The 26,192-nt window shown below is 38.7% G+C and overlaps 17 protein-coding genes across 17 annotated transcripts; 7 read left to right on the top strand and 10 right to left on the bottom strand.

Annotated features, from left to right (window-relative positions):
* Positions 1 to 106: 106 nt before the first annotated feature.
* On the bottom strand, positions 107 to 1,972 carry ECM38 (gamma-glutamyltransferase; the record flags this gene model as incomplete). Its single annotated transcript, XM_447275.1, has 1 exon — positions 107 to 1,972. The coding sequence occupies one exon, from the start codon at positions 1,970 to 1,972 to the stop codon at positions 107 to 109; it is 1,866 nt and encodes a 621-aa protein (XP_447275.1).
* Positions 1,973 to 2,365: 393 nt separating this feature from the next.
* YHC1 (Yhc1p) lies at positions 2,366 to 3,037 on the top strand (the record flags this gene model as incomplete). Its single annotated transcript, XM_447276.1, has 1 exon — positions 2,366 to 3,037. The coding sequence occupies one exon, from the start codon at positions 2,366 to 2,368 to the stop codon at positions 3,035 to 3,037; it is 672 nt and encodes a 223-aa protein (XP_447276.1).
* A 471-nt stretch (positions 3,038 to 3,508) lies between these two features.
* GVI51_I00363 (uncharacterized protein) lies at positions 3,509 to 3,745 on the bottom strand (the record flags this gene model as incomplete). Its single annotated transcript, XM_447277.1, has 1 exon — positions 3,509 to 3,745. The coding sequence occupies one exon, from the start codon at positions 3,743 to 3,745 to the stop codon at positions 3,509 to 3,511; it is 237 nt and encodes a 78-aa protein (XP_447277.1).
* A 2,004-nt stretch (positions 3,746 to 5,749) lies between these two features.
* On the top strand, positions 5,750 to 6,067 carry ATP14 (F1F0 ATP synthase subunit h; the record flags this gene model as incomplete). The annotated part of the gene is made up of 1 exon (XM_447278.1): positions 5,750 to 6,067. One exon carries the CDS (start codon positions 5,750 to 5,752, stop codon positions 6,065 to 6,067), a length of 318 nt encoding a protein of 105 aa, XP_447278.1.
* A 737-nt stretch (positions 6,068 to 6,804) lies between these two features.
* On the top strand, positions 6,805 to 7,449 carry GSP1 (Ran GTPase GSP1; the record flags this gene model as incomplete). Its single annotated transcript, XM_447279.1, has 1 exon — positions 6,805 to 7,449. One exon carries the CDS (start codon positions 6,805 to 6,807, stop codon positions 7,447 to 7,449), a length of 645 nt encoding a protein of 214 aa, XP_447279.1.
* A 650-nt stretch (positions 7,450 to 8,099) lies between these two features.
* Positions 8,100 to 8,675, top strand: SEC72 (Sec63 complex subunit SEC72; the record flags this gene model as incomplete). The annotated part of the gene is made up of 1 exon (XM_447280.1): positions 8,100 to 8,675. One exon carries the CDS (start codon positions 8,100 to 8,102, stop codon positions 8,673 to 8,675), a length of 576 nt encoding a protein of 191 aa, XP_447280.1.
* Positions 8,676 to 9,089: 414 nt separating this feature from the next.
* COQ11 (ubiquinone biosynthesis protein COQ11) lies at positions 9,090 to 9,872 on the top strand (the record flags this gene model as incomplete). The annotated part of the gene is made up of 1 exon (XM_447281.1): positions 9,090 to 9,872. One exon carries the CDS (start codon positions 9,090 to 9,092, stop codon positions 9,870 to 9,872), a length of 783 nt encoding a protein of 260 aa, XP_447281.1.
* A 104-nt stretch (positions 9,873 to 9,976) lies between these two features.
* Positions 9,977 to 11,950, bottom strand: GUF1 (GTPase GUF1; the record flags this gene model as incomplete). Its single annotated transcript, XM_447282.1, has 1 exon — positions 9,977 to 11,950. One exon carries the CDS (start codon positions 11,948 to 11,950, stop codon positions 9,977 to 9,979), a length of 1,974 nt encoding a protein of 657 aa, XP_447282.1.
* A 375-nt stretch (positions 11,951 to 12,325) lies between these two features.
* Positions 12,326 to 12,895, top strand: IMP1 (endopeptidase catalytic subunit IMP1; the record flags this gene model as incomplete). The annotated part of the gene is made up of 1 exon (XM_447283.1): positions 12,326 to 12,895. One exon carries the CDS (start codon positions 12,326 to 12,328, stop codon positions 12,893 to 12,895), a length of 570 nt encoding a protein of 189 aa, XP_447283.1.
* A 210-nt stretch (positions 12,896 to 13,105) lies between these two features.
* Positions 13,106 to 13,936, bottom strand: SWP1 (dolichyl-diphosphooligosaccharide-protein glycotransferase; the record flags this gene model as incomplete). Its single annotated transcript, XM_447284.1, has 1 exon — positions 13,106 to 13,936. One exon carries the CDS (start codon positions 13,934 to 13,936, stop codon positions 13,106 to 13,108), a length of 831 nt encoding a protein of 276 aa, XP_447284.1.
* A 575-nt stretch (positions 13,937 to 14,511) lies between these two features.
* On the bottom strand, positions 14,512 to 14,901 carry GVI51_I00539 (uncharacterized protein; the record flags this gene model as incomplete). Its single annotated transcript, XM_447285.1, has 1 exon — positions 14,512 to 14,901. One exon carries the CDS (start codon positions 14,899 to 14,901, stop codon positions 14,512 to 14,514), a length of 390 nt encoding a protein of 129 aa, XP_447285.1.
* Positions 14,902 to 15,785: 884 nt separating this feature from the next.
* Positions 15,786 to 17,378, top strand: NDE1 (NADH-ubiquinone reductase (H(+)-translocating) NDE1; the record flags this gene model as incomplete). Its single annotated transcript, XM_447286.1, has 1 exon — positions 15,786 to 17,378. One exon carries the CDS (start codon positions 15,786 to 15,788, stop codon positions 17,376 to 17,378), a length of 1,593 nt encoding a protein of 530 aa, XP_447286.1.
* A 604-nt stretch (positions 17,379 to 17,982) lies between these two features.
* FDO1 (Fdo1p) lies at positions 17,983 to 18,939 on the bottom strand (the record flags this gene model as incomplete). Its single annotated transcript, XM_447287.1, has 1 exon — positions 17,983 to 18,939. One exon carries the CDS (start codon positions 18,937 to 18,939, stop codon positions 17,983 to 17,985), a length of 957 nt encoding a protein of 318 aa, XP_447287.1.
* A 1,000-nt stretch (positions 18,940 to 19,939) lies between these two features.
* Positions 19,940 to 21,076, bottom strand: RPS16A (40S ribosomal protein uS9; the record flags this gene model as incomplete). The annotated part of the gene is made up of 2 exons (XM_447288.1): positions 19,940 to 20,347; positions 21,053 to 21,076. 2 exons carry the CDS (start codon positions 21,074 to 21,076, stop codon positions 19,940 to 19,942), a joined length of 432 nt encoding a protein of 143 aa, XP_447288.1.
* A 1,058-nt stretch (positions 21,077 to 22,134) lies between these two features.
* Positions 22,135 to 22,458, bottom strand: RPP1A (ribosomal protein P1; the record flags this gene model as incomplete). Its single annotated transcript, XM_447289.1, has 1 exon — positions 22,135 to 22,458. The coding sequence occupies one exon, from the start codon at positions 22,456 to 22,458 to the stop codon at positions 22,135 to 22,137; it is 324 nt and encodes a 107-aa protein (XP_447289.1).
* Positions 22,459 to 23,169: 711 nt separating this feature from the next.
* On the bottom strand, positions 23,170 to 24,579 carry SIP5 (Sip5p; the record flags this gene model as incomplete). Its single annotated transcript, XM_447290.1, has 1 exon — positions 23,170 to 24,579. The coding sequence occupies one exon, from the start codon at positions 24,577 to 24,579 to the stop codon at positions 23,170 to 23,172; it is 1,410 nt and encodes a 469-aa protein (XP_447290.1).
* Positions 24,580 to 25,334: 755 nt separating this feature from the next.
* Positions 25,335 to 25,928, bottom strand: CIN4 (Arf family GTPase CIN4; the record flags this gene model as incomplete). Its single annotated transcript, XM_447291.1, has 1 exon — positions 25,335 to 25,928. One exon carries the CDS (start codon positions 25,926 to 25,928, stop codon positions 25,335 to 25,337), a length of 594 nt encoding a protein of 197 aa, XP_447291.1.
* Positions 25,929 to 26,192: the final 264 nt, after the last annotated feature.

Here is a 26,192-nt window from a genome sequence, read left to right on the forward strand (position 1 = left end):
AAATGATTCAACCAATTTCAAAAAAACAAACAAACATCTTTGTCTTTTCGCGTAGTTCATAGTCCTTAACAGAGGAACCTCAACATGATAAACTTTGTTTCAAGTATTAATAAACTGCAGAAATGCCTCTTTTTCTCCAATAGTCACTGACAGCATGCCATTCGCCAGCGATACGTTGTATGGCATTCACTACACTTTTGGGTTCCACCTGTAACACATTGTGGCCCATGCTTTTCAAAGCCTGGATGGTCTCAGATCCTATCATAGCCTCACTTTCCACTTCCAGCTGATAGGGAAGCAGCTGGTGGTGTACTCTAGGGTACGCAATAGATTCCAGGAGAGGCATCTGGTACCAATAAACTCTGATAATGGTCTGTAGTATACTTGTAGTGATACGTGAGCCACCAGATGCACCGACAACAAGGTCAGGATATCCCAATTCATTCATAATGATAGATGGTGCTGTAGACGATAACGGTCTCTTACCAGGCTCAATGAGATTATAAATGGAGGCTGCTAAGTCAAAACTGTTTGAGCGATTTGGTTGAGCGAAATCGTCCATTTCATTGTTGAATATAACACCCGTGTTTGGGTCATGTACCAAAGACCCATACAAAAGATTTACTGTTGTGGTCAAAGATATGGCATTACCAAACTTGTCAGTGATACTGAAATGCGCAGTCCCATGAGGTTCATTGATGTCGTACATTGGATCGTAGCAAGTATAGTTATTAAGTGTTCTCAAAGGTGATTGTCTGCACTGATGCTTGATGGCGTGAATAATCTTAGACACCCATTTAGGATTTAGAACTTCTTGTATATTGTCTGGAAAACGCTTGCCAACATAGTCACCTAGTCTGCTTCTGGCGCTTCCCATCCATTTCATGGTTTCAACTAGCTGAAATATCTCTTCATCACCATAATCACCACCCATTGAGTCACCAAAGGTTTCCATAACAGCTAGGGATGCTAACAATGCAGGTCCAGAACTGGAGCCACCACTAGTCAAGACAGTCAAGTCATTGTTTGGTGCAAAAGAGAAACCTTGTCTAATCTTCCTCTCTAAAGGCTTATCCTTTCTCACCGTATAGTCATCGAAATCTTGTGATGTGATTATTCCTTGGTTTTCTTTGATCTTGTCTACCATTGATTTTACGATCCAGCCATCTTTATCATAAAATGGATCAGCGGAGCCATTGTTTGCTAATTCTCGCAATAATTTTGATAGAACAGGTCTTGAAATCTTATCACCAGTTTTTTTAACACCATTCTTTGTGGAGTTGAGCACAAACTCCCAATCGTATTTTCTTTCCAAAATAAATTGCTCATATAAGGTTAACGTTGCACCCAAGGCCTCTTCAACAACCCAACCATCTTCACCGAGTTTAATGATAGGTTCTAATAGCTGTTTCCATGTCACTTTCCCACTTCCTCTTGATTTATATAGCTCATAGAGACCCTTAAGTTCACCAGGAACAGCTACTGCTAGCCCACCTACTTTTGAGCACAAAGAACAGTTTTCAAACATCGATTTATGTGCAGCGGCTGGCGCCTTTTCCCTAAAGTCAATGAATAAATGATTACCAGTGGTATCTGGGGCTCTGGGTCCCTTGGCAAATACTACATACCCACCGCCACCAATACCACTATTGAAGAAATTCACCATGCCGATACAAAGAGCCTGTGTCACAGCAGCATCAGCAGCATTAGCTTGAGGATATTTGAGAAAAATCTCATTAATAGTTAAATTATTACAAAGCTCTAAATCGGAGCTAATAGCACCATTTCTACCTACCTTCAGCAATTTCTGGTCAGGGTTCAAACTCGGCCACCTCGGCAGAGGACTTATATCAATGTTATGATCATCTCCATCCGATGTAAAGAATCCCTTAGTATTCTGATCAACAACAGCCAGACATGATACTTGAAGATATATTAAAAAAGAGAATATTAATTTTCGGATGCCCATCATATCAGTTTTTATATCTTACAACTCGAATTATTGTACATGGGGTAATTAATCACAACAAGTAATAAGTTTTAACACTTTTATTGAGAAGTTGGATATGGCTGTCGCAATATTAAATATCAGCACAAATAATGTTAAGCCAACTTGTCATACAACCATGCTAGATAAGTAGCCATGATTATCAGTTGCCACTGCGATTACAAATATTTGATAGTGATGATCCTCGATGAGTTAGGGTCTCACAATCACTTTTCTCGCCTCTAACTGATGACGTTTTGAAAGTTTTCGCAAATAATTCCAGACACATAAGTGATAGAAATTAAGAAACATACAAATTGAATGAAAGACATATTTCTTGCGCAATACATCGAAAACAAGACACCTCTGTATTGAACAATGGCACGATATTACTGTGAATACTGTCACTCCTATCTGACCCATGATACACTAAGTGTGAGGAAGTTCCACTTGATGGGTAAGAACCATCTTAGAGTGCGAGCTGATTATTACCGGAGTCAAGCAATCAAAGAACAAGAGTTGGATAGAAGACGATGTCTCCATGGTAAAAGGGCTAAAGTTTACAAAACAAAAAAAAGTGAACAAGGCAGTATAAACCATAACGAGAAACTCAGTATTAAGTTGCTATCGAGGAAAGAGAAGAAGAAAAAACTGCGAGTTGATAGGGTTTACAAGAAGGAGCTGAACAATTCAAAAATTAATGATCTGAGCAAAGTATATTTAGGTTCTCCAGGATACAATAGAGTCTTCATTGACCCTAACAGATATGACATTGGCGACACTGTGAAGGCGAGCAGGCTACCACAACGTGCGAACAAGCTTCAGGAACAGAATAAATATAAGGACAGAAATGAACTGTACCAGGGCTATGACAAACAATTGCCACACCTTGAAGTACCAAAAATGCTCAATATTTGGAACACTAGCCAGAAATTGACTAATATCTATTACGACCCATCTACATTCCCCAAATCTTCTGATGAAATCAGAAGGATGCCTAAAAGCAGGAACGCTACACACTATAAATCTCGTCAACTCCAAGCGAGCTAATTTCTAACCTAGTACATTGATGATTAGGAACAATACAGCAGACTTATTTTCTATAAGATCAAAATTATTATTGCATTACTATATAGTATTAGTTATTAAAAATTAGTTATTAAGAATTAGTTGGTATTGTATCAAGGAATGAAAATATTAATGAACGAAGCAAATTGAACTTGACATCCTCTTTTTTGTATATTTATGACAGTCATTAGATGTAGTTCATTTTAAAAGAAATGCTTTGCAGTAGAGCGGAAATTGAAATTGAAGTGAATTTGAAATAATGCAATAGTGAAATGAAAGTGTTGAAAAAAGATCAAAATAAGATATCGTAAGTATAGATTAGAAAGAGATAGCAATTGCGTCGAGATTTTGAGTTGTTATGAATTAACTGTCTTTCCATCATCTATAAGGAATTGGACTGAAATGCAGCAGTCCAACTGTGCTGGTTGGTGTAAAGGATGGTATTCAAATGGCTTAAAAGAAACCTGCTTCCAAGTCATTTTCGGTTGATTTGTTGTTAATTGTCAGTAGCATCATCATGATTACCACACAACTCATAATCATAATCATGACTATCGAGCATATAACAAAAAGAGCAATCACATTCTCAATTGGTTCTTCATGGAAGCTTTGTCCCGATGAGAATAAAGAGTTTTTGATAACGTTGTACATGGCATCGAAGGCACTTGTGTCATATCCTAGTAGTTCCATTGTAGCATATCAAGTTTTTGTTTTCTGGAGTTTTCAGTGTAAGAGTTGTTACTTACTTAGTATGTTTCTGTTAGAGTGTAAGGATACATTTCAATAAAGAGCAGTTTATCGAAATTTATACTTTATATATAAAGAAAATGTTCATGTTTTTATTTTTATCAATCCTTAGTGACTATCAAAAAAATTTACGTGAGGTCCCTTTACGAACTGTGTATAATAATACATATCTAATCTCCTTACAAATAATCTTATAATGTCAACTAAAAGATGGTGGAATTTCCGAGGTGTTTAAAATTCAATAACACTTCTGAATCGGGAAATGTTATAACAAGAGAGGCCTAAGAGAACTAAAATGATCTGTGATATACGGTCCTTCCAGTATGAAATTTCTATGTTTTAATCGAGAAGAGCAGCACTATAGAAAGGAAAACCATCTAAAAACCATTTGACAAAGTTGCGGAGCTTCCATGCAAAAAAAAGGCTAGTGGAATCCAATTACTGTTGATACTCAGACATTGAAATAGGAATTTTCTCCTCTAAAACCCTCAAAAATACACACTGTTGAAGTGAAGGATAACTATTTCCTAGTTATCCCGTATAGGTGTCCACTTGCAAGACTGCAGTAGTGGGTAGCACTAATAAGCACTAACATAATAAGGACAAGGGAATAGACAATTATCTTTTTCCTTTTGTTATTTTGCCTAGAAAGCAGGTACATCACAATACCTGAACGGAGTGTCAGAAACACATAACATACAAAATAATATAGTAAGAAACACCAGAGAGACGAGAGAGATAGATAGAGGGGACTTCGAGGAGATATCAATGTAGTTAAGTTGTTTCCGTTACTTTTTTCTAGATTTTTGTAGTCTTCACCTCTGATATTCAAGAGCAAAATCCACTCACTTTACCAAAACAGGTAAACACCCAAACAAATTGAATTGTCCGAAAGGTCGTTCAAGTGACAAACTATCGATAAAATTGCCTTACAATCGAAAGAGGTACCATTTCAAATGAGTTATCCTACGTGGGGGGGGGGGGGGAGTAGGAGTAGTTTAACTGACATTGTAGGAGAACGGTAGAAAGAAAGTCAACCCTGGCAATACCGGCTGATACAACAGAAGAGGGTGACAACCCGGAACACAATTGGACCTGTTCATACGCGGGACATTAAAGCCAGTTTACTATGTCCTTAATATATATAACTATGATAAGATTACTGTCGTTTGGGTGCTTCTATCAGAGCATTATGGTTAGGGAGTGACACCTTTTATTCAATCGAGATTGCAAGAAATACACACATATGCCCACATATACGCAATTATATATATGCAATTATATATATGCATTGTAGTCGTCGTAATATAGTTTGGAGAGCTGAAACTAGCTGGAAACATTGGCAGATACTACATCATATGCCAAGTTATAGAGCTATGTAAATTGTAGCTTGTCGCAACTACTGTAAAACTGCTATTTGGGCCTAACCAGTTGGGTTCTCAACCTTCGTGAGGCTTACAGGAGCTACTCGTAGAACGATACTCACCTGACCATACAGCCAATAGAATCAGAGGATCGCAAGGAAATCTCAACTTCACACAGAAATACCTGCACCGCACGCCAATTCTAAGTTGTACTGTTTACCCGGCTAATCACCATTTTCTACGTTTTCGTTATATGTGACAGCATCCTGTGTGCTCGGTGTGCAGTCTGTACTGTGAAGTTCTCGCAAAGGTGAGGCCCTTGCCAATTCTCAGGCTTCCCCTTCACTGGAGGAGGAATAACGAGTGCAAAATCCAAATGAGTGTGTGTATGTGAGTGCTTAAACCATTTCCCCCAGATGTTTTAGCTATTTCAAGTGATTGGAATAACATATTATTTGTTAACACATTAACATACAATTAACGTTTATCAGTTACAGAGATCTACTAGGCTCAATATAACTTCAGTTAACGAGGTGAAAAGACAACCGTTTCAGATAAATATAAAGGAAAACAAAAAGCAAAGATGTTCAGAACAAGTCTACGTCAGTTCAGCAGTTGCAGGGTCTCTAGAAACATTATCTCTGATCTATACTTGAAGGAATTGAAGAGTGTGAAGGTTACTCCATTCTCCATGAAGGATGCTGAAGGCAATGTGAAGCCATGGAGTCCTCCAGCCAAGCCACAAGCTCCTCAGAGCGAGCTTACTTCCGGCAACGACCTGTTGAAGAGTTACAAAGAGGAACCAGTCGAGACTTTGCACACACAACCAGCAGAGACAGAAGGCGCTACACAGATCGAAGAACACTGGCTAGTACTATCTGAAGAAGAACCAGCTCACTAAGAATATCCCCCCCCCAACTTGTAATCTTTTTCAAAAGCTTTCCCTATCTTCCATAAGACAAAGTAAAAGGGCTAGTTACTGATAACATTCATTAATTTGGGAACAGAATAAACCATAAGCACCACCACAGGAATTAAAAATGGACTAGAACTGGGTTGAAAATCAAAACTAGCAAACTACAAAGAAAAAGCATTTCATCTTCAAACACTATCCTGACTTCCCTCCACAGAAAGAAAAATATCACATCAACATACACACAAGTAAATATATATATATACTTTTTTTCAAATATTCCTTATAACCATTGAAAACTCACTCAAAAAGTATAAACTGACTGTAATTGCCCATTACATTCCCATTTAAACATGAAATGAGAGAGAGAGAGAGAAAGAAAGTCATATGACTTCTTCGTGAAACGAAATAGAAAAATCCAATACAACAGTTGACGAACAAAACGTGACTAACGTACATATTTACATAAAAGCGATGACGCGTATATAACGATCTGTATTTCAAAATTTTTTTTTTTTTTTTTTGAGAATTTCGTCTTTTCAGCCCAACGGGAAGCAAAACAAATTTTCTTTTGCGATGGGAAGGGATAGTGAACTGAAAAAAAAAATTAGTATATAACAATTAGCAAGACTTGATCTACTTGTTGGATCTTGGAGTGTATTTGCGTTAAGTATATTTTACAGACAAGGATAACGAACACACAAAAAAATAACAGTATAAAAACAATGAGTGCTGAAGTTCCTACATTTAAGCTAGTTTTGGTTGGTGACGGTGGTACCGGTAAGACCACTTTTGTCAAGAGACATTTGACTGGTGAGTTTGAGAAGAAGTACATTGCCACCATTGGTGTTGAAGTGCACCCATTGGCCTTCCACACTAACTTCGGTGAGATCAAGTTTGATGTCTGGGATACCGCTGGTCAAGAGAAGTTCGGTGGTCTAAGAGACGGTTACTACATCAACGCCCAATGTGGTATCATTATGTTCGATGTTACTTCCAGAATCACTTACAAGAACGTTCCAAACTGGCACAGAGACTTGGTCCGTGTCTGTGAGAACATCCCAATTGTCCTATGTGGTAACAAGGTCGATGTTAAGGAGAGAAAGGTGAAGGCTAAGACCATCACTTTCCACAGAAAGAAGAACTTGCAATACTACGATATTTCCGCCAAGTCTAACTACAACTTCGAAAAGCCATTCTTGTGGTTGGCTAGAAAGTTGGCTGGTAACCCTCAATTGGAATTCGTCGCCTCCCCAGCTTTGGCTCCACCAGAAGTCCAAGTCGATGAGCAATTGATGCAACAATACCAACAAGAAATGGAACAAGCTACCGCTTTGCCATTGCCAGATGAAGACGATGCTGATTTGTAAGTTTAGATAATATAATATACCATCATGTAGCACACCCCCTCATCCCCCCTCAAGAATAGAAAAGGAAATAATTTACACAAACTCCCACAAAATAAATACAACTACATTAAATATAACAGTCACCGATCGTATACGTCTTCATGTATACTATTAAATTAGGAAGAGACAATATTCGGTTAGACTTTATAAATAAGCAAACGTATGTGCTCGAGAACGCTTATGATCAATTGAGATCGATATCCGACCGGTACATACTCGTTGAGGCTATCAAATATTGATCTGTCCTTTCCCCTTTACAAACCAAAGTATAACTTACGATTGATCTTCACCGATGAACAACTACTCAGATTTGAGATATACCTCCGAAATAGTTTTACCATAAATATAGTTTCCTTATACATAACTATATATATTATTAGAATCGAATGCCTATTATGGTGTTTATATGAAGTCATTAACTACGACTAATTAAAAGGCTACACGAAGCTCGAAGTGAAGCGATCTCTCAAATACTACCATATAATAGAAACTTAAATGCAACTTGTTGCGAAAAGGTCCACATCAATTTCTCGATCATATAGTATTGTATTCAATAACTAGACAATTATACTTGGTTACAACTTCCAAAGGGTACATAAGAACGATTAAAAATGGCTTTGGTATATGATGAAAACAGCAAGAAGATATCGGTAGACACTGAAGAAGAATCAGTTTTAATAAATGTCGAGCAAATTAACAAATTGACACAAGCACTTATTGGTACAAACAAACCAAATCTGACACCGGAACCTAGCAATGAATCTACGAAGATGATTCAAAACTTGTTTGAAAATGGTGCACAACACGCTAAGATGAAGAAATTTCCTGAAGCCTTGAAGAGTGTGACACTAGCCATCGAGATGGCTCAGAGAAAAAGAACTCCATGGGAAGCATTTGCAGTTCAACTAAATGAGTTACATTATCTAATGCGTAATAAGGTTGACCTGTCTCTGACACAGCAGAGATACTTGGAAGCTCTACAAGATTTGGAGTTTCTTCTCAACACTGCTTTGATTCACCCAGAAACTTTCATTAGAAAATGTGATGCTTTAGTCAATCTAGGTCAACTCGAAGAAGCCCGTATTACATGTGAAAGAGGTCTAAGTTTAGCACCAGAAGATACAAAATTAAAGGCCATGATGTTTGAAATAACTAGAAGATTGGCAGATTACAACGGCGAGATCTAAGAAATGATCACCACCTACCACCTCTTATTCTAACATCACCTATAACTTAACAAAGACAATTACTTATTGGTGCAATTTACTTCCATCTGTACATTACTTCAAAAATATCTTGGGGGGAATTAGCATTGGTCATTTTCATATAGAGTATGATATATATAGATCTATTAGATAAATATAACTAATAAATTTCGGCATAAGTTTGACAATTAGCTATGCTATATGCTATAATACCAAGAATCGTAATTCTAAAATTTCTACTGTGCTAGATGTCATTAAAATCAAATAAAGTTGATTACCTTAAAATTGGAAACATTAAAACTTAGGGAAAATTTAAACTATAGTAGGAGGCTTCTAAGTTTATCTTATACAGGCTGATATTTGGTGGACAAAACCTCAGAAATATTTGATTAAAATATGCAATCGTTGTTGGTCTTTGGAGGCAATGGGTTTCTAGGCAAGAGGATATGTCAAGAGGCGATTAGACAAGGATTGAAGGTAACATCAATAAGTCGATCAGGACAACCACCGAGTAGCTCCAATGCTGGTGATTTAAAATGGATAGAGAAGGTCAATTGGAAATCAGCCGACATTTTTGAACCCGAAAGTTATGCCAGTAGTTTGCGTGAAGCTGACCATGTTGTTCACTCTATGGGTATCCTGTTAGAGAACGAAAACTATAAGAAACTATTGAACGGCGGAAGCTTTGAGCTAAAATTTGGAGCTAACCCGCTTGAGAAGACCGACTCAGGAAATTTTACATATGAGAGAATGAATAAAGAGAGTGTTCTTATACTTGCAAAGGCTTTTGATACAGTAAAGAAAGCCAACCCAAGGACGTCGTTAAGTTATATATCTGCAGATAATTGGAATCCTATAATAACAGATGGATATATAAATTCTAAACGTGAGGCAGAGAGAGAATTACTAAAATTCAAGTCATTTAGGACAATTGTTGCTAGACCTGGATTCATGTATGATGAAAATAGGAATGCAAGTGATAAGCGACATCTAGTTCAATCCACGCTAGATTTCTTCAATTGGACAAATAAAACTTTATTAGGCAACTCAATAAGATGTGTGAATAATATGATAAGACCAACAATATCAGCTCAACAGGTGAGTAGGGCTTTGGTTGCCAAGATAAATGATCCATCATTTAGCGGCATATTATACTTGGAAGACCTTTTAAAGAATTAGGAAGAATACATGAAAAATAACTAATGTATTATGCTGATTCCGTTAATAACGAATATGATTTATATATATGTACATGTTTTTCTATTTAATGGCAATTGTTATTATCAACGTTTCAAAAAGGCTTGATATGCCTCTTGGTTTATTTGTACTCTACCAACCGATCTCATTTGTTTTTTACCTTCCTTTTGCTTTTCAAGCAACTTCTTTCTTCTGGATACATCTGAAGCATGCAACCTTGCAAGAACATCCTTTCTTCTAGCCTTTATTGTTTGTCTAGCTACAATCTTGGTGCCTGCCCTAGCCTGGATTACAACTTCAAATAATTGAGACTTAACATACTCCTTGAACTTTTGCACCCATTCTCTACCCACTTTTTCAACTTCAGTTCGATGAAGCACCCTTGCTAAAGCATCAATACTTTGACCATTAACCAAAAGCTCTAGTTTGACTACATCAGATTCTCTGTAGCCAATATCTTCATAATCTAAAGAGGCATATCCCTTAGACGCCGCTTTCAATTTTCCAAAGAAGTCATCTACTAGATGAGCCAATGGCAAATGGTATTTCAAGACAACTTGGCCTCTTGTATTCAAATAAGTTATTTCCTTCTGTTGACCTCTATTGGCATCACAGAGTTTAATGACATTTCCCAGAAATTCTTGAGGCAATGTTATGGTGGCTTCTACAAAGGGTTCCAGAAGTTCTTCAACCTTCATTCGCCTTGTAGCGCTATCTGGAAAGTCATCAGGATTTGTAATAATAGACTCTGTACCATCTGTCATTCTTACCATATATGGGACCGTGGGTTGTGTGATAATTAGCTTTGAGCCGTATTCCTTTTCTAGTCTTTCTCTAAATACAGATGCATGCAAGGAGCCCAAAAACCCTAATCTCCATCCTTGCCCTAAAGCATTAGATGTTTCTCTTTCCAGTGTTACCGACCTATCATTCAGAACCAACCGGTTAATATCATCGTCCATTGCCTTAAATTCAGTTCCAGTAGAGGGGAAAGCTCCAACATAGACCATTGGTTTTTGTTCCTCGAATCCAGGTAGAATATCTGTCACACTCTCTTTTCCTACATGCATTAATGTATCACCTACATGGGCATCTGAAGAGTCTTTCATTCCCAAAACGACATACCCTACTTGACCCACAACCAATGAACCGGTTGGAACTCTATCAGGATACATAATGCCAAGTTCTTTCACCTCATACTTTTTGTTAGTATGTGCACATAGTACCTTTTCACCCTTTTTTAATTTTCCGTCAACAATATTTACTAGAAGTATTACTCCTAAGTATGAATCATACCAAGAATCCACCAATAGTGCGCGGAATGGTTTCTTCTTATTACCAGTAGGAGGAGGGATTCTATCAACGATGGTAGGCAGAAGCATCTCTTTGACATTAAGACCTGTTTTAGCACTCACACCAATTATTTCATCTCTCGGTAGCTCAAAATTGTCCTCGATTTCAGCTTTAGCTCTTTCGACATCTGCAACATTTAAATCAATTTTGTTGACCACAGGTATAAGTTTTAAGCCCATACTATAAGCAAGATAAAAATTAGCAACTGTTTGAGCTTGAACTCCTTGAGATGCATCAACAAGCAATAGAGCTCCACCACAAGAAGCATAAGACCTCGAGACTTCTCCTCGAAAATCAACATGACCTGGCGTATCGACTAAATGTAGCAAATAATCTTCTCCATTACGCTTGTCATGGTAGAACATTGTACAAGTCTGAGCTTTGATTGTAATACCTCTTTCTCTTTCTACTTCTAATTTATCAAGCACTTGTTTGTTTGAAGAGTTCTTGTCTATGACTCCCGTTATCTCTAACAATCGATCACTCAAAGTCGATTTCCCATGATCAACATGGGCGACAATCGAAAAGTTTCTATAGTTCTCCTGTGGTATGTTCTCAATTCGTGCCTGTATCTCAGCATTACTTAAATGGTGATTCCATCGTACTCTGACCAACGACAATGTGTATTTATTAATATTGGGATGCCTTCGAAAGCCTCGACCACCAAGTGAAGGGCACAAACTTCTTAAACCTAAGGTCTTCAGCATCTCATTATTTGCTATTTCAAAGTCACTGTACCTGCCCTTATAAATGGTTTACTGATTGTAAAAGGTTAGCCATCAAATTTCACTATTCTTTTCAGTCATTCTGATTGAAATTTTAAGGTAAACTGAAATTTTCACAAGTAAAGGTCGAAAAACCGAAGATATAAGCAATTTAGCATTGATTTACAGTCATAATTTACTTGAGCAAGACAACAAAGATCTAGTATAATTGACTCAAAAGTTTCTAACTCTTAGGGTGAAACAAAAATAAGTTGTTAATATATTCTAATATTTCAAACACTGGTACAAAAGAAGAGTTTGAGACCCAGAGCGTCCCTGAGCAATTTTCCGAATTTATTTGACAATAAGGATATAGATATGCTACGAATAATAAGGCCAGGTACCTATGTGATACAGTCGCTCTGCTTTTTACATGTATTCCACACATATTTCTATGAATTTACCGAAACTAGAGGTGAATCGATGCTGCCCACACTTAGCGCTACCAAAGACTTTGTCCATGTAGATAAGAGATACAGAAACGGCAAGAATGTACGGCTAGGAGATTGCATAGTGGCTGTAAAGCCAACAGATCCTACACATCGTGTATGCAAGCGTATTAGCGGCATGCCTGGTGACCTAATACTGGTTGATCCCGGCGTCAAGAAGGACCTTGTCAACTATTCTCGGAGTGAAGAAGCGATGGATGATAATGAGGAGTTTCGAACATACATCCGTGTACCGAAGGGGCATGTGTGGGTCACAGGAGACAATCTATCACACTCTTTAGATTCAAGAACATATAACGCATTACCAATGGGTCTCATAAAAGGTAAGATAGTAGCGGCAAATGATTTCAACGAACCATTTTGGAACCCAAAAACTAAAAAGATATGGGGTTTCCGTAAGATACCCAACACATATGAGGATTTTTTGTCTGTTGATTAATGGTATTTATAGCTATTAAATATTGATTGGATCATATTCTAGCGAACTTAGAACGTGTAGTAGTTTTACAGGCTATTTATTCCAAAAAATCAGAGAATGGATTCTATCAAAAATAGTAGATGTATCAAAGTAGGCTACTTACATATTTGTTATTGCATTATTTCATTTATTCTGTATTTATTGAACTAATTTACTCTTTGAAAAAAAATCTTACAATGGTTTCTCGACTGATCTTAAGAACTTAGCACTAATCCAGATACCTGGGACACCCAAGCAAATAGCCCTGTTGATAGTTTCAAAGATACCAGTGCCCAATTGATATTGAGTAAAGATATATTCAAATCCGACGATTGTAACAACAAAACCAATAAAATAGATGAAGTTGCCCTTTGGCATGTTACCGAAGTTAACTGCACCAGCTGCAAACCAGGTGATGACTAAGGCGGCAAAGGTAGCTAGGATGATGAGAGCGAATAATTGTGCGAAGAGCTTAGGAGCATGGGTTGGAGGCTTGTTGAAGGTATGGGCCAACTCTTTCTTAATGGCTAGTTCTCGTTGAGGAAGCTCTTCGGTAAGCATAGATTCCTGCAACTGCATGTAGAATAGAGTCTTTAGAACGCCTTCACTATCATCTTTGCTCGCAGCGACAACAGTAACGGCCAATGGTTTGTTACCAAGTTCCTTTTGAACCGCCAACAAGTTCTTGTCTAATTTGTCCATATTAATCTCGAACAAGTAGATATCACCAGCCCTTTCTTTGATTGGATAAACAACCTCTAGACTCTTGTCTGGATGACCTAGGTAGACATTAGCCTGATCTAGTGGGGTCTCGGATTTGAAAGTGACGAGGTAAATGGCGTCAGGGATTGTGACTTCGATAACCTTCAATTGCTGATCGGTGACTATATCTGCGCTTACTTCTTTGAACGTTAACAGTTTCTTTTCATCGTCTGTGTAGTTAATAACATTGACGTCGGTCAATCTCAATGCCAGTGTGATGTAACTGAAGATAGAGAACAGTGCCAATTGACTCCAGCGCATTCTTGTATCTATATATGGTTATTCGATTTGCTTCTGGTCGGGCAGATGGGGGAACAAAACAGGTATGTCTGAGAATCCTAGCTTTTCAATCAATCCTGAATCTGTATGATCACACAAATGGGAACCTTCAATGGCAAGTGGAAGCGTTTACCCTTTGCTAATACACAAAAGATGGTAAAACGAAGGCGGAAAGCGTTACTGCTTTGCAAATCCAATCCTTGGCTACGTTATTGACAGGTTTCCAGCACACCACTTTGGACACTTTCGCAGGAAGAAGGAAGACAGCCAAAAACTTTCCCCTTCGGTGCGTACAAAATGGCTTCAGAGTGGGCCCGAAGAGGAAGAGGATTAAAGCGACACCTGAAACAGCAACCGTATGAAGGTAAACCAGAATTGAGTGCTGAGCACACGCTAGACGAAAAATCACATGACTAACAGTAGAGATGTGGGGGGGGGGGTGCAATGGTAAGTACCATAAAACCTAGTAGTTGCGCCTAGAAATGGGTAAATAAGAGAGTATACGTGTGGAATGAATGAGTATAAAGCAGTGAATCCAGGTAAATTTTTTATTTTCTTCATATCCCTGTCTCCAGTGACCTTGCGATGTTGTAAGTGTGTGAGTTTGTGTCTGTCTTTGAGTGCATCGAGTGCATCGAATGTATCGAGGACAGAACAGGCGAGACCTGCGGACTTGAGGCTGGTTGCAACACCCTGAGGTCAAACTTCTTGTTACGTGCTCTTGGCGAGGGCTTGGCTACAGCGAGTGCATGAGCCTGAGGATCGTCAGTTGTGTACTTGTTATCCATGAACGTGTCCGACTTCAGGTACAAATACGAGGCTGCCCTGTACAGCGCGTCCGAAACCGCCCCGCACACCACGACGCACAGCGCAAACCACGTAGCACCCACCAGCAGCGGTACTACCACCAGACTAGCCACGAGCGGCACGATAAGTCTCCCTTGCATTTGTTCTCCTTCCTGGCCTTTTTTTTGTCACTTTCTTTTATATTTAATCAAGTTCTATACACTTTTGTCATGGAGCCAAAAAGGGCTATACTAGAATAACCGCCCAGCTGTCCTGATTACCACCCCCGGCCAGAAGAGAGAAAAGTAGTTACCCGGATTAGTGTAGTGTGACACCACGTGAGAGATCTCAGAAACAAGGAAAAAGCACGTGCCCTCCCCACAAGGCCAAACAGAGCCAAACAGGGCCAAACAGGGCCATCAGGAAGTGTTGTTCTAGAACCCGCGCTGGTGTTTCCGTAAGAGAGTAATCCGATCTCGGCGAACAGCTGGGAAAGCCTGGTCCCTAGAGAGTCCCTAGAGAGTCCCTAGAGAAGTACCTAGAGAGTACCTAGAGAAGTAGTCCCTGCCGTGGTCGATTGCCACGCCCTGCAGGGTCCACTGAGGAATTCCGATAATTTTCCCGGTTTTTTCTCTCAAAATCGCTGTATTTGCGGGTGTTTCTCTACGTTGGGGGAATCCAATTTTTCCGCACTCCCCTGCGTTGTGCTTAGTGCTGTGTGCAAGAGTGGCCCCCCCACCCCCCCGATCCTACCTGTACTGCACTTTCACTCGATCTTCAGTTTGATGCGTAGCACCTAGGCAATACACTAGCTCCCTACTCAAAACCCCGCATTCCACTGTAACACTCGCACTAGCCCTAGGGTTCAAAGGGTTATTCCCGATAGACTGCCTCATCTCTCTCCACTCCCCCCCCCCCGAATACTGACTGCGGTAATAATTTGACAAAAAAAAATTTTTTCTTCAGACTATATAAGAATAGTTGTAATCTTAGCCCAGCGGTAACATATAACATACACTCCAACAACAACACAACACCCCAAACAATGTTTGCTAGAATCGTCTCTAGGAGGTTGATGTCCTCCACGGCGGCACGTCTGAATAGCGTGCCTAAGGTCGCCGCCAAGCCCAAGAGCTCTTTTTTCAGGACCATGGGTAAGTGGTCTCTGCGTGCCACTCTATACGGTGCCCTGGCGGGCACCGGCTACATCAGTTACTCTCTGTACCGGGAGTCTAACCCTTCGAAGCAGAAGCCGCAGTCGGACACATTCCCCAATGGTTCTAAGCGGAAGACGCTGGTCATCCTGGGCTCTGGCTGGGGCTCTATCTCTTTGCTGAAGAACCTGGACACCAACATCTACAATGTGATCGTGGTGTCGCCCAGAAACTACTTCCTGTTCACGCCATTGCTGCCATCCACCCCAGTGGGCCGTGTCGAGCTGAAGTCCATCATCGAGCCCGTCAGGTACATCGCCAGGAGGACTACCGGCGAAGTGCTGTACTATGAGGCCGAGGCCACGGACATCGACCCGCACGCCAAGACCGTGAAGATCAAGTCCAACTCCCAGAACAACGACTACGAGCTCGACATCAACTACGACTACCTGGTCGTCGGTGTCGGCGCCCAGCCTACGACATTCGGCATCCCAGGTGTCTACGAGAACTCCTCCTTCCTGAAGGAAATCTCCGACGCACAGGAGATCAGAATCAAGATCATGCGTAACATCGAGAAGGCCGCCTCCTTGGCGCCAAACGACACCGAGCGTGAGAGATTGCTGAGCTTCGTGGTGGTCGGTGGTGGCCCAACCGGTGTCGAGTTCGCCGCCGAGTTGAGAGACTACGTCGACCAGGACCTGAGAAAGTGGATGCCCGAGCTAAGCAAAGAGATCAAGATTACCCTGGTTGAAGCATTGCCTAACATCCTGAACATGTTCGACAAGAAACTGGTTACCTACGCACAAGACTTGTTCAGACAAGAGAAGATCGACCTAAGACTGAAGACTATGGTGAAAAAAGTGGACTCCACTAAGATCACCGCCAAATGTGAAGATAAAACCGAATCAATCCCATACGGTGTCCTGGTGTGGGCCACCGGTAACGCACCAAGAGACGTGTGTAAAGGCCTGATGCAAAAGATACCAGAAACTCAGAACTCAAGACGTGGTTTACTGATCAACTCCAAGATGCAACTCTTGGGTGCTGAGGATTCAATTTATGCAATTGGTGATTGTACTTTCTACCCAGGCCTGTTCCCAACTGCCCAAGTGGCCCACCAAGAAGGTGAATACTTGGCCAGAGTCTTCAAAAAGTTACACAAAGTGGATCAATTTGAATATATGGCTAGTAAGAACAACCAAACAAAGGAAAACATCAAGGACTTGACTTCTAAGATCAACAACTTGAAAGCACAAATCGAAGATTTCCAATATAATCACCATGGTGCTTTGGCCTACATTGGCTCTGAACAAGCTATCGCTGACTTGGCTGTAGGTGAGGCCAAATACAGATTGGCAGGTTCATTCACTTTCTTGTTCTGGAAGTACGCTTACTTAGCAATGTGTATGTCATTCAAGAATAGAATTTTGGTGGCCATGGATTGGACCAAAGCTTACTTCTTGGGAAGAGATACTTCCGCTTGAGCATCCAATCTACACCTAATAATTTTTGACATTATTCATTTTTTTTTTCCTTTGAGTTTCTCTAATTTAACATTCCTTTCTTATTCATTACACATTTTAATTTTGATAGATATTATTCAATGAGGTCAGATTTTATCCAAGGTCCGATTTGAAGAGGAGCTATGTTATGAAAAGGAAGTTTCTCAAAACAATTAATTGTGTAATTTTAAATGGTCAGCTTTGATTTTGTTGAAACAATCTCTTCAGATCATGGAACATCCAAGATCCAAACAAAAAAGTTTGCATTGTAGTTTGGTTGTACTAACTTGACCGTTTAATTTGTGGTATGATATTGATAATATTAATTTATAACGACGTAGTCGACATTTTATATTCAAGTAATTCTAAAATAAAACATATCATTTACGTTCAACTTGTATTACAGGAATCTTGTTCAGCACATTTTTAAAGGCAAAGTAATTAATATTTAGATTTCAGAACTTAATTGCCGTCACGGACAGGAATTCAGTCGAAAACATAAAAATATCCGGTTAATAGAATTTTGGTGCTATTTACCAGCAAATATGAATTGAATGCTATAAAATACGTACATATATTAACATCATTATGAAATATCTTTCACAGAACCATCTAATGTATTAAATCTTTTCATTACCGGAAGTTTAACATCTAGTTTCATCTCTGGTCTGGGAATATTTGGAAGAACTACTCTTAAACTATGCAATTCCTCTTTTTTGTTTAGTGGTAGTATCGGTGCTAAACTTCTAGCAAATGTCGGACTTCTATCCATTATTTCTTGATTAGAGGATTTGACTTCACTCTGTAAAATAGTTCTATTTACAGAGTCGTCTTCCTCTATTCTAGTTTCATCACCATTTCCGGAAGTATCATCGGCCTTGTTTTCATCTTTTAGAACATGAGAGGCCAGCATACCTAAGGCATTTAACATATGTGTTTCAGTTTTAACTGGTTTGGCCTTTCGCCCGGAATCTGTTATTGGTATGGTGGTATCAGCTTCTTCAGTATCTTCTCTTGCATTTGAAATCATCGAACTTTCTGATTGGGATGAATCCAATAGCTGGGGTGTTTGATTCAGTAACCTCATCAGTTGATTAATGTGTTTGTTCTTGGCAATGATTTTCTTCTTGTATTTTGTAACTTTGTTCTCTTTAATATGGAGCTGCTCATTCAGGTGAACATTTTCAACATACAACTGACTCTTGAGTTTCTCAAATTGCTGTGTTTTCAAGTTTTCCTCTACTTCATGTCTCATCTGATTTTCATTAGATGTCTTATTCGACAACAATAGATTCTTATACTTGAGTTGTTGCACCTGCTTTGTAGATTCATTCAGCCTATCCGCCAAAGTTCTGAGTATATCAAGAACATCTTTCTTCACAAATCCATGGTCTACAGTGTCCATGCTCTCCAATTGAGTTACTATCTCATTGGCACGCTTCAATGTAGTTTGCATCGATCTTTCGCTGTAAGCTTCATCTTGCTTTGTTCTGCTGGTAGAGCTATCCTCCATAGGATTTATGACAGACTGAATATTGCTCATATTTGTTTAAGGATGGTATTCTATGTCTGCTGAAAGAAATATACCAATACCTAAACACCTTTTATATGGTCTAACTATGCAATGTCCTGAAGATGAGCGCAACTGTTGATCCAACGACTGATATTACTATTTTATACTCCACAAAAGGGTGTTTATGTTAATGCTTCTTTGTTTGATCAAGTATATTAACGTGAACTATAGTTTAGCAATAAGAAACTGTACTACAATTTACCCATTTCTAGCAGGCTAGGCTATAACGTTCGAAATGCATGCATTTGTCTATACTTACTTCTACTCCAGTTCCGAGTAATAATTCGAATTATAGTGGGAAACCATAATACCGAGTCAAAACTCGTAGAACCAATTTATTTACTGATTTCCTAAACAAGTTTGTGCACCATGACACGTAGATGGCCTAAACTAATTCTCGAGAATTCGTGAATATCATTTCATCAAATAAAGCACTGGTTTTGGTGATGCCTGTTGCTTGCGAAGTTACCTACACGAAAACATTGTAATTTGGAGCCAGTTGTAGTTAAAGGTTCGGAGACAATATATGTCAGTAATTGCATACTAATGACCATCTGACCAACCAATTATTATAGATGACATCAGTTGTGTATTGTCCACTGATGACTCTACATAAAATGAAATATATTGGATAATATTCTCTGACCACCGCTACTGACTTGGCAAGGCTTATTTTTTTTTTAAATTTGTAAGCGGATACTATTGTTCGAAGTTTTATTGTTGCCTATATAACAATCTAACTGCTTCTATAACAAGTACAAATACGGCGAATTAACATGACACACTGCCATTCTATCTTGATTAATGAAATGGTTATATTTTGAAATATATATTAGTTTTTTTATATTTTCATAGAAATTATGCCATTGAGAAAAATTTCAAAGATATAGATAAACAGTGGTTTTTTTTGAAAAGTATAATATACGATAAAAGAAAAATTGGATGGATAATGTGAATGGGATGGGATATCTTAACGGTAAGACTTTTGGAATCTAGCACGGGCACCCTTACCACCGAATTTCTTTGGTTCTGGTCTTCTGGCATCAGCGATCAACAAGGTTCTGTCGTAAGAGGTGAAAGCCTTCTTCAATTCGTTCTTGGATTGTTCATCGACGAACTTTTGGTGGTAGGCAACCAAACCCTTAGCGATAGCTTGTCTGATGGCGTAGACTTGGGAAACGTGACCACCACCGGTGACTCTAACTCTGATGTCAATGTTGGCGAACTTGTCCAAACCAACCAACAACAATGGTTCGTAAACCTTGAATCTCAAGATTTCTGGTTCGACCAAAGTGATTGGAGAACCGTTAACCTTAATCAAACCCTTACCGGCCTTAACGTGGGCAACGGCAGTAGCAGACTTCTTCTTACCAAAAGTCTATTATTATATTAAAAACTCATATCCATAGAAAACTAGTAATACAGTTCGCAATGCCAAATATAGCTTCGTCAAAAAAAGTCAAACACAAAAGAGTAACAGAATGACTGTCCTCATTCGGAATAATATTCAAATAAACTAAGCCAATTTTCAGCAATCGACTGCAAAAATATCAAACGGATAGGAAATTTAGAAAGATTGTTAGTAACAGGATCTAATCGATAACAATAATCTTAGAATAGATGGATAATGGGAAATTTACTTTCATTCACTTTTAATAAGCTGTTCGCTTTCAATTCTTTTGTTTTAAGTGTTCTTTGTGATAAAGTGAATACTAAATCAAAGAGCTCGCACTGTCATTGAAGTTCCTAATCAAGTACTTTTATTCATAATTCTCTGTAAATTATTCATTAGGTGAAAACCTCATAAGATTGTGGAATATGGAAAAACTTTTCGTTCATATAATAACCTCTGTTCTCATATTATAGATAACTTAAACCTTCAAATGCTGCTCGTTTCAAATTGACATAATTATCGCATCGCCTTCGGATTGTTAATTAACAGGACCACTTAATTGCGAGCTACTGGTAGAAATATTCTTGTTTTCTAATCTCGGTTATTCCAGTACAATCTTTACTTCCTGAATATGCAAATTTCTCATATAACCACTATTAATTCATTAAAACTGGGATCATTAGGACATACTTGGACACTTGGGACGGTGGACATCTTGCGTTTGGTTCTATTGTATATGCGGTTTGTTATTGAAAGCGGTTAAAAGTTCAAATAGGCGTTTACTATGTACTGAATTTAAACCTATTTTCTATATAGCTCTGCCCATATCATCCTACAATTTTGACAAAATTGTTACAAAATTCCACCTGGGTAGCTTGGTTTCAAGATGCCACCACCACGCTTGGTACGGTTTGTTCTCCCTGCACTAACGACATGGGCAGTATCCTACACTAAGCAGTGTCAACAGACTTTCCACTCAGTATCAGGACTGTCTGCCTAATTGGAGATCAGCCTCGGTGGCTGTCTGCCTAGCTCCCATAGCTAACGGGCTAGCAGTTCGGCTGAGCGGTGCCAACTAGGCTGGTCTATTCCCCCCAGGTATTTGCAAGGCCGGTCCTAGACGCACGAAAGTCTCAACCGTGTTCCTGTGGCCACAAAGTCGAATGAGCTCACAACGATCTGGTTGAGCCCAGCTCCCTCGAGGTGAACCCACTGACAATACCTACTCAGAGGACTGGTTAGGCTTCATCCCGTTGTGTTTCCTTTCAGTTTAGGCTCGAGACCTAGACTTAGAGAGTTTTTCGGCCCAAACGGATTCGCATTGAGTAAATGTTAGACAAGAAAAACTGAAAAAGTCAGAAAGTGTATGGGTGTTGTAGAACAAGAAAGTCACAAAACTACTCTTTGACTGTATCAAGTGATGTCTACTTGTAAACTCATATGTCTTTCAATCATTGCGAACCTAGTTAAGTACACTTATGTATCGTAATACTTGAACAATAATGTTGAGGCTACGTTAACCGCCTGATAATTATAAGTCTAACTAAAGGTTAATATTTCAAAGAAAAAAAATATCTAAATGAAGTAAGTAAATTTCAATATCCTTTTAAAAATAATACTATTATTATGTATATAGAAATTATTACTATGCAAAGTTATGGCAAAAAAGTGAAGGTTTATAATAGGAGAGAAAAGTCATCTTAAAATAGAAAATGTAGATAAAAATATGTTATTAATTAACAATTTGTAAATGCGAGATCTTTTTAAGATGCTTAGTCGAACAAACCGAAACCCATGTCGTCATCGGATTCTTCCTTGGCTTCTTCTTCCTTTTCTTCAGCAGCGGCAGCATCACCACCGGCAGCGGCACCAGCGGAGGCAGCACCACCGACAGCAGCAGCTGGACCAGCGCTGAAGTTGACCAACAAGCTCTTCAAATCTTGACCGTCCAAAGCCTTAGCGAAAATGTCAGCCCAGATACCTTCAACTGGAATGTGAGCGGCACCAGTCAAGGTGACTAACTTCTCAGAGGTGATTTCGACCTCAGCGTCAGCCAAGATCAAAGCAGCGTAAGCCAAAGCGGATTCAGTAGACATTTCTTTAATTATGGTTTATTGGTCTTTGCAGAGATAATCAATTTAAGCTCCTGTGGTTCTTTGTTTAAAAACACGATCAAAGCAGACTATTTCCTTGGCGACTTAAAACTTCAATTACTGAAACAAAACACACGTTGAAACAACACTTAAAAAGACAAGTCAATAATTTAAAACTTCATCTATCTTTTTTGTACAAAATGGTTTGAAGCCAAGATTGAAAAAAAATTTTTTTTTTCCATAACCAATGAACCAAAACTTCCCACGAAAAAGTGAAAAAATCTCATTTTCCTTCAAGGATTCCCTCCCTCATTGTTGCATAATACGAGATGGTCATATTTAATTATCGTATAAAAGTAGTATTAATAGCTGACTATTCTATTGCATGTATATGTGAAAGGTAATATCAATTAGGCGCAGCCTGTAGTTGTACCAAAGCTTTTTCCAATGCATAGTCTAGTAGATTGGTTAGAATTGCTTTTTAATTAAAATTGCATCGATTCCAATGGGTCATAGTCACTATGTTACAGGCATGATATTATTTAATATTGTAGCCTCAAATAATGCTTTTAAGTATTATTGGGCAAATATTTATAAAATATAGTCATATTTCTTTTTACACACAGGCGTAAACTCTATTATCGATAGTTCCTAGGTAACTAACGAAAAAAATACATTCCCTTCAAAAAAAAAGTATGGAAGTAAAGGAAACAGTTACCTTTTCGCCTTTCTCTTTTCGTCTTGGAGACTTAATCGTATAGCTTCATCAATCATTTGTTTTTCTAACTCTTCTAGTGTAGAGTTTGCGACTCCAGCAGACCTACTATCTGTCGAACCTGCTACTCCTGGTGAGTCTTCATTAGCGAAACTGCCCGTTCTTTGAGGACCAATCAATCTATTACTTACATGAATAGCGGTAGCATTAGCGGACCTCCTAGCTAACCTTACCCTCTCTTTATTTAGCTTCGTTTCCCAGTCAGGTCTAATATCATCAGAACTTACAGTATACGTTGGTGGGGCGTTTCCAGCAGTGCCTAATGGTTTGTAAAGATTTGGAGCTTGCCCCCCTATGCCAACTTTTCTACCAGTAGGCGGTGTATACGTTATACTAAAATTAGGCGTAGCACAATATGGACAATTAGCTGGCTCAGAAATCAATAAGTTTGGATCTTTCTCGTTCTCATCCTTCTGAGGTTGTGATGGATCCACTTCGTCATGTGGAAAGTGAGGCTCACTCCTTTTAATTTGAACAAAGCACTCAGAACATATTGGCTGTTGACAACATTTAGAATAATTTAGTGGCATTGGAAGATATAGAAAACAGATTGGACATTCTGAGCCCTGTGCATATAAGTCATATTTCAGATCGTCATTTGGTAGAAAACTGTTTTTCGGAATATCATTGTCTCTATTTTGTAACTTCTCTTCCAAATATGCATTATTTTCTGATTCTTGCCATCTTAAACGCTTCCTATACAAACGAGCCTTGAAGATTAAGGCATGCATTTTCTTTTGCTCTTTCTTAGAAAGTTTCTTGTCAATCAGATAATCAAAATGAGGTTCATTTAAATCACCTACTGGAACGTCTTCATACTCCTCAACATGTTCATTAAATGGTGCATGAAGAGGAAGTGCATCCACAATTTTTTTGACTTCATCTTTAGTCCAGCTATCGTCAAAGTCTTGTAACGGAATATAGAAAGGTGCAAGCTTTCTCTCAATTATTAACTTGCGTACTATGTCACTGTCGTAATCCATTTTATCTAGCGAATAACATCCATGAGGCGCCAGATAACCACCATCAACTGTTTCATTATATTTTATAACTAATTTTTTGGCGTTTTCTTCCTTTAAAAGTTCTCGTTCCTTAGTACCCCTTTTCTTGGCGGCTGATAATTGTTTCTTGCTTACCTCCCCGGTTGGGTCATTTCTCGAGGAAGTAGGGCCATTCAGTATATTACCAACAAGGGAAGATGTACGCCTTCCCCTTGCCCTCGTCTCATCCATTGTTCCTCCTGCTCCTCTAAAGGCTCCAACTCCACTTGCTGATGAACTATCAGTATAGGTCGATCGACCAGTATAACTAGAAGCATCCTGATCGAGCTTTGCTGGAACGTTACCCATCTTTTAAACCTTATGAAATTATTAGAGGTAATATATCTGTTCTTTAGGAAAATAAAAGGTCGTTAAATTAAGATATCTTTGTATGCCGCCAAAGCGATCTCCTGAGATAGCTATCACTAATAAACTTGTATAAGTTGAGCAATCAGGCAAAAACCAGACAACAGTAAACTATTGTTGCAATGAGAAAAAAAAATCGATCCAAATTAGTATTCGCCACAGAGATTTCAAATTACAGTATCCCAATCAAATTAAAGGATGGAAAAGCACTGTTTCTTCTTCAGCTGATCTTCAGGTTCCTTTCTGTTATGAAAAATACTAAAAATCTGTAGACCCTTCAAATAGCACAAACTATATTATAACCTCGAATCTTATACTCTCAGTCCAGACTATCAACACTAAATTACTACTGAAGGCTAGCCTTACCTGAGCCTACTTTGCACTATAGAAACCTTCAAATCTGACAGGTTTCCCCTTTGCCTTAGCTGACTTCCCCGGCATTAACGACTCATACTCGTCATTTGTGATGATAATAGCTTATGTGTAGGAATCTAGTGTATTTGGGACAATATTACGATCTATTTAACTTCTTATATGTGAGGTACTGTTTGAAATGACATTATACAAACCAAAGAACAAATCATTACTGTGTTCTATCTTTTCAGAAGAGCTCCGTGCTCTTGATGCGTATTTTTTTTCTGGGATATACCTCTTCAGGTATACATTAGATACTTTCTTGCAAGTTTCATTCACAACTTCTACTCTCTGTCAACAATCATTTGTGCTAAATTTTCAATGCCTGCGCCAGTCTTCCCGCTACATAGAACATAGTGGCCTATAGAGCTCTCACCAACAGACTGTCCATGATGCAGAATATGTTCAATTTTTTGTTCTATATCATGCGCATAGTGTTCTAAATCTGCTTGTTCTACCAAGTCAATCTTATTGATAGCCACGACCAACTTGCATTGATAACCAATTCTATCCCTATCTTGCATTACCAGCTCTCGCAACTCATTGAATGATTCGTCAAATCGCAGTGAAGAGGCTATATCAACACACCAAAGTAATACGTCTGTTTTGTCAAAATAGTTATCCCAAAAGGGTCTTAATGTACGCTGTCCTCCGATATCCCATAGATTCACTTTGTATGTCTTACCGTCCTGAGCACTCTCTACTACAATGCTGTGTATCTGAAACCCCACAGTGGGTGTGATGCTATTGCATTTCTCCGACTCAGGTAATAATCCATTGACAATCGTAGACTTACCAGAATTATCTAGCCCTAAAATCAGGCACCTTATCTCCCTGTCTTTCAGTTTCTGTTTCTTAATGATGGTCAGTAAACCCATTTATATCATTTCTCATAAACTAGTTTCCTTATTGCTTATAGCATTCGATTTCAATCACCTAAGACCTCGGTTCAATGAATTAATCTATCTGTTCAATTATTTACCAATATACTCGATTTCTAGTGTCCATTATTTGTACTAACTACCTCAAATACCCATCCATATCTTGTTATTTATTACCAATAAAATATCAAAAATATGAATCAGCAAGCTTGTGAAAAATATCAAAATCGATGCGATGGGAAAACAAAAAGAGGACCTCAA

The sequence above is a fragment of the Nakaseomyces glabratus genome, chromosome I (assembly GCF_010111755.1).
Source record: "Nakaseomyces glabratus chromosome I, complete sequence".
NCBI classification, from domain to species: Eukaryota; Fungi; Ascomycota; class Saccharomycetes; order Saccharomycetales; family Saccharomycetaceae; genus Nakaseomyces; species Nakaseomyces glabratus.